This window comes from Carlito syrichta, unplaced genomic scaffold (assembly GCF_000164805.1).
Source record: "Carlito syrichta isolate Samal-C Ts95f unplaced genomic scaffold, Tarsius_syrichta-2.0.1 Scaffold314771, whole genome shotgun sequence".
Classification (NCBI taxonomy): domain Eukaryota; kingdom Metazoa; phylum Chordata; class Mammalia; order Primates; family Tarsiidae; genus Carlito; species Carlito syrichta.
Window position 1 is genome coordinate 240,031 of NW_007258867.1, and position 4,727 is coordinate 244,757.

Genomic DNA, 4,727 nt, shown 5'->3' on the forward strand with positions numbered 1-4,727 from the left:
GTAGATGCAGCACACGCCGAGCAGGATGAAGAGGAAGTTGCCCAGGCGGTAGAGCCCCTGGTTCCGGTAGGCGGCGTGCTGGCTGCTCACCAGGTCCCCGAAGCCGATGGTGCTGAAGGTGACGAAGCAGAAGTAGAGCGAGTCCACGTAGTCCCAGCCCTCCACGCTGGTGTACATGGCCGAGGCGCAGCAGGACAGCAGCACGGCGAACAGGCCCAGGATGAGCAGCACGTGGTACACCGAGGGCTTCCAGCCCGCCAGGCTGTCGGTCTCCGCCAGCGCCGAGCCGCGGCGGAAGGTGGCCGGCAGCAGGCCGCTGCGGCGCAGCTGGCGCTCCCGGCAGGCGCGCATGATGAAGGCCAGCAGCGAGATGATGCGCTCCAGGAAGAGGTTGAAGAACAGGATGGTCCCCGCGCAGCCGAACAGCCCGTAGGCGATGAGGAAGGCCTTCCCGCCCACCGTCGCGGGCGTGGTCATGCCGAAACCTGTGGACACAGGGCAGGGTCAGCGAGGTCCCGGCGGGCCGGGCGGTCCCTGCAGGGCGCGGGCGCGGGCGCGGCGGACGGACGGGTGCAGGTGCTGGCGTGGCTGCCGCCCTGGGTGGCGCCCCTCAGGGGGCGGGGACGCTGCCCCCAGACACTTCTTCCCTTGTGGGGGCTCGGCAGGGCTCCTGATCTTGGCAACCCCTAACCTGACGGAGGACACCTGCCCTTCGCTTTAAGGAATCTGTAAACCAAGGACCCATCAGGACACGCAAGGCGCGCAAGGCGGAAACTGCTGCCTCACTGGTGCAAACCACTGAGATGCCTACAAAGTCAAGTGACACCTGCTCTGCCAAAAAAAATTGTTTTTTGTTTTGTTTTGTTTTTGTAGAGTTGGGGTCTTGCCCTGTCGCCCAGGCTGGAGTGCAGTGGCGCAATCACAGCTAACTACGGACTTCCTGGGCTCAAGTGATCCTCCTGCCTCAACCTCCTGAGTAGCTGAGAGTACAGGTGCACACCACATACCCTAATTTAAAACTATTTGTAGAGATTGAGGTCTTGCTATTTTGCCCAGGCTGGTCTCCAACTCCTAGCATGAAGTGATCCTCCTGCATCAATCTCCCAAAGTGTTGAAATTATAGGCATGAACCACCATATCTGCTCCCCAAATGGCTTGTTTGCTTTTTTAGTTAGAGTCTCACTCCTTTGCCTAGGCTGAAGTGCAGTGGCACATTCATGGCCACCCCAGCGTCAACCTGCTGGGCTCAGGCAACCCGTCTGTCTCAGCCTTCCAAGTAGCTGGAACTACAGGCGCGCACTACCATGGCCAGCTAATTTTTTGATTTATTGTAGAGACGATGTCTCGCCAAGTTGCCGGGATTGTTCTCGAACCCGTGGGCTCAGGCAATCCCCTTGCCTTGGCCTCCCAAAGTGCTGGGATTACTGGCTTGAGCCAACATGGGTGGCCCCCAGTTGCTTTTTATTTTTTATTTTATTTTTTTGAGTTGGAGTCTCACTCTGTCGCCCAGACTGGAGTGCAGTGGCCGCTCCCGGCCACCACAGCCTCGACCTGCTGGGCTCTGGCAATCCTTCCGCCTCAGCCTTCCAAGTAGCTGGAACTACAGGCTGCCACGCACGGTCAATTTTTGCTTTATTGTAGAGATGAGGTCTCGCCAAGTTGCCCAGGCGGATCTCGAACCTATGGGCTCAGGCAATCCACTCACCTCAGCCTCCCAAAGGCGCGGGATTACAGGCTGAGCCACCGAGCCTGGCTTCCCAATTGGTTTTTAATGTAACCCATGGCACACCTGGGCAGACAACCTTGTTAGGACTGAATTCTATAAAGGCTTTGCCTTAATTGGGGTTACCCACTGTGGGACCAAGTAGAGTGTGATCAAGTGGCTATAGTTAGGCTCTGTAAAGGGCTTTATGAAGCTGACAAAAGGATTGTTTGAGAATGAGTCCACCTGTGACCTTCAGAGAGCGATCATGGTTCTGCCACTGGGTGCCAGCTCCTTCTCACCCAAGGACCATCATCAGTCACCCTTGCTCACACTTGTGACCAAGGAAAGGTTTTGGCCCCACGGGGTCCTGTGTTGTTGGTGTGTGTCTTGGGTTGCTTTTGTCCCAGGTGGTCGGCATAGCTGCTTATTGCTTTTGACCTGTATAATTCTTAACTTACCCATTTGTTTAAAGCTCAGGCTTTCAAGGAGTCTTTATTGATTGATTTCCGCAGAAGGCTTGGCTGCCTGCCAGTGTGCTCACCCGTGTCAAAACGGGCAGTGCAGAGTGACAGCTCTGTTCCTCCGGCCTGAGCCCTTTGCCTGCTCCCCAGCTCTGGTCTCCCTGTGAGACCTGTGACTGTGGTTATGGAAGGAGCTTTAATCTCTTGGTGGGAAGATCCACTTGCTGCTCACAGTCTGAGCTGAAAACGAATCACTGGAGCAGCACCATGGCACCCCTGGCATTGCAACACCGCTGGCAGAGATCAGGAGCATCCCTGTTTAATCCGTGCACTATGGCAGGAGGGCTACCTGTGCCCTGCCAGTGGGGTGGGGCCAGCCCTGGGAAAGGGGTGGAGAAGAAATATTTCTTGTAGTACTTTCAGATTAAATTCCTTGAACCTGTGTGCTAATCATTTTCTCAGTTCTCCAGAGGAAATGCCTGCTGCCTGAGCATGGTGTTCATCTTATGCTTTTTTATTTTTATTTTTTTAGAGATGGGGTCTCACTCTGTCATCCAGGATGGGATGCAGTGGCACAATCATAGCTCACCGCAGCCTTGACTCCCGGGCTCAAGTGATCCTCCTGCCTTGGTCTCCCAAAATGCTGGGATCACAGGAGTGAGTCACTGCACTCAACCCATTATATGCTTGATGACTCAGTTAGGGGAAAATCTTATGACATGATTCATATTGAAGAAGAGGGATTATATCCCTAGATTCAGAATTTGGCCACAGAGAGTGAAAAAAAAAAGTTGCAGTGTAACCATGAACTTGATGGAGGAATTTTGCTATACTTTAAAAGTCAAACTCAAGTTTGTGAGCTGATTAAAAAAAAAGTCAGTTCCGGATTGACATGACTGTATGTGGAATTGACATGGCTGTATGTATGTGTGTGTGTCTTTTTTTTTTTTGAGTTGGAGTCTCACTCTGTCGCCCAGACTGGAGTGCAGTGACCGCTCCCGGTCACCGCAGCCTCAACCTGCTGGGCTCCGGTGATTCTTCCTCCTCAGCCTTCTGAGTAGCCGGAATTACAGGCGTGCGCTACCACGCCCGGCTGATTTTTTGATTTATTGTAGAGATGAGGTCTTGCTGCCCAGGCGGGTCTCGAACCCGCGGGCTCAGGCAATCCACTCACCTCAGCCTCCCAAAGGCATGGGATTACAGGCTGAGCCACCGAGCCCGGCTTGTGTGTGTCTTTATAAAACATTCTATATCAATAACCCAAATATTCAGCAACACAACTAAATAATTATCTGTTCATATAATATTATACAGCAATGAAAAAGCAAGAGCCGCAGCTACTTGCAACAACATGGATGCGTCTCACTAAAAGAATGTTGAACAAAAGAAACTGGACGCAAAAGATTATAGATTGCATTCCATTAACATTAAATTCAAAACTAGGCAGAACCAAACTACTGTATTTTTTAGGGATGTGCATTTGGTTGGCAAAATTATAAGAACGTGGGGTTGTGATTTTGATGAAAGTCAGAATTGAGGTTTTCTTAGTGGATTGCAGGGGGTAGTAGCTTGGAAAGGGACATGAGGAATCTTTGGGTGCTAGAAGCATTGGGTTGGCCTGAGTGGTAGTCACATGGGTGTCAGTATTACAAGGATTTAAGTGTATGTTTTATGAGTTTTTTCTATTCATAATCAAAACATTTAAAAAAATTCCTAGACTGTTAGAACTGTAAGAGCCATTGATTCTGATGTGACCCTCGCTGAGTAGGTGAGGAAGTAGGGGCTGAGGAGACATGACCTTCAGCTTGTTGGGGACAGCCTGCCACCCGTTTGTCCTGGCTTCAAGCCCGGTGCTTAGCCCAGTATACACAACACTGCTTCTACTCACTGAAGGAAGACAAAGTCTCTTGTAGAGGAATCATTTTCCTAAATCCTAACAAAACTGAAAATCTTGAGTCTGGAAAATTAATACTTTGCCTAGTTGAGAAAATATTGAATGGGGTCTTCCTATTGTTTAGGATTTTCAGCTAAAGTCTCAAGGCTGAGACAATATGTGACACATTATTCCCTATTCTAAAGAGAGGCTGGATGCAGTGGCTCACGCCTATAATCCCAGCACTTTGGAAGGTCGAGACAGGAGGGTTGCTTGAGCCCGGGAGCTCGAACCAGCCTGGGCAACATAGTGAGACCTTGCCCCTTTAAAAAAAAAAAAAAAGGTCGCCAGGTGTGGTGGCACACACCTGTACTCCCAGTTACTTAGGCAGTTGAGGCAGAAGGATCACCTGAGCCCCCAGGAGGTCTCGGCTGTGGTGAGCAGCGATCATGCCATTGCACTCCAGCCTGGGCAACAGAGTGAGACTCCAACTCAAAAGATATAAATAAATAAAGGGAAGTTCTAGACATATCCATGCTGGACTCACTAAAACAGAAAAACGGGTCTGGCGACTAGCAACCCTCCCCATCCAGGCTGTTCTTAAAGGCTAGAAATGACCCAGGAACTGACGGAAGATGGGCACGATGGATGTCAGGGGGTCGTTGTTGTAGTGAGGAGCGCTGTGGCA

The 4,727-nt window shown here is 51.2% G+C and overlaps 1 protein-coding gene across 1 annotated transcript in view; it reads right to left on the reverse strand.

Moving 5' to 3' along the window:
* The window catches only part of KCNK12 (potassium two pore domain channel subfamily K member 12), a gene marked incomplete at its 5' end in the record, with an annotated part of 1,073 nt that extends 575 nt beyond the window's left edge, over positions 1 to 498 (reverse strand). The window contains 1 exon segment of the mRNA XM_021719502.1: positions 1 to 498. This exon segment is cut by the window's left edge and continues 162 nt beyond it. Within this exon segment, the coding sequence (XP_021575177.1) occupies positions 1 to 498 (498 nt within the window).
* Between the last annotated feature and the right edge of the window lie 4,229 nt (positions 499 to 4,727).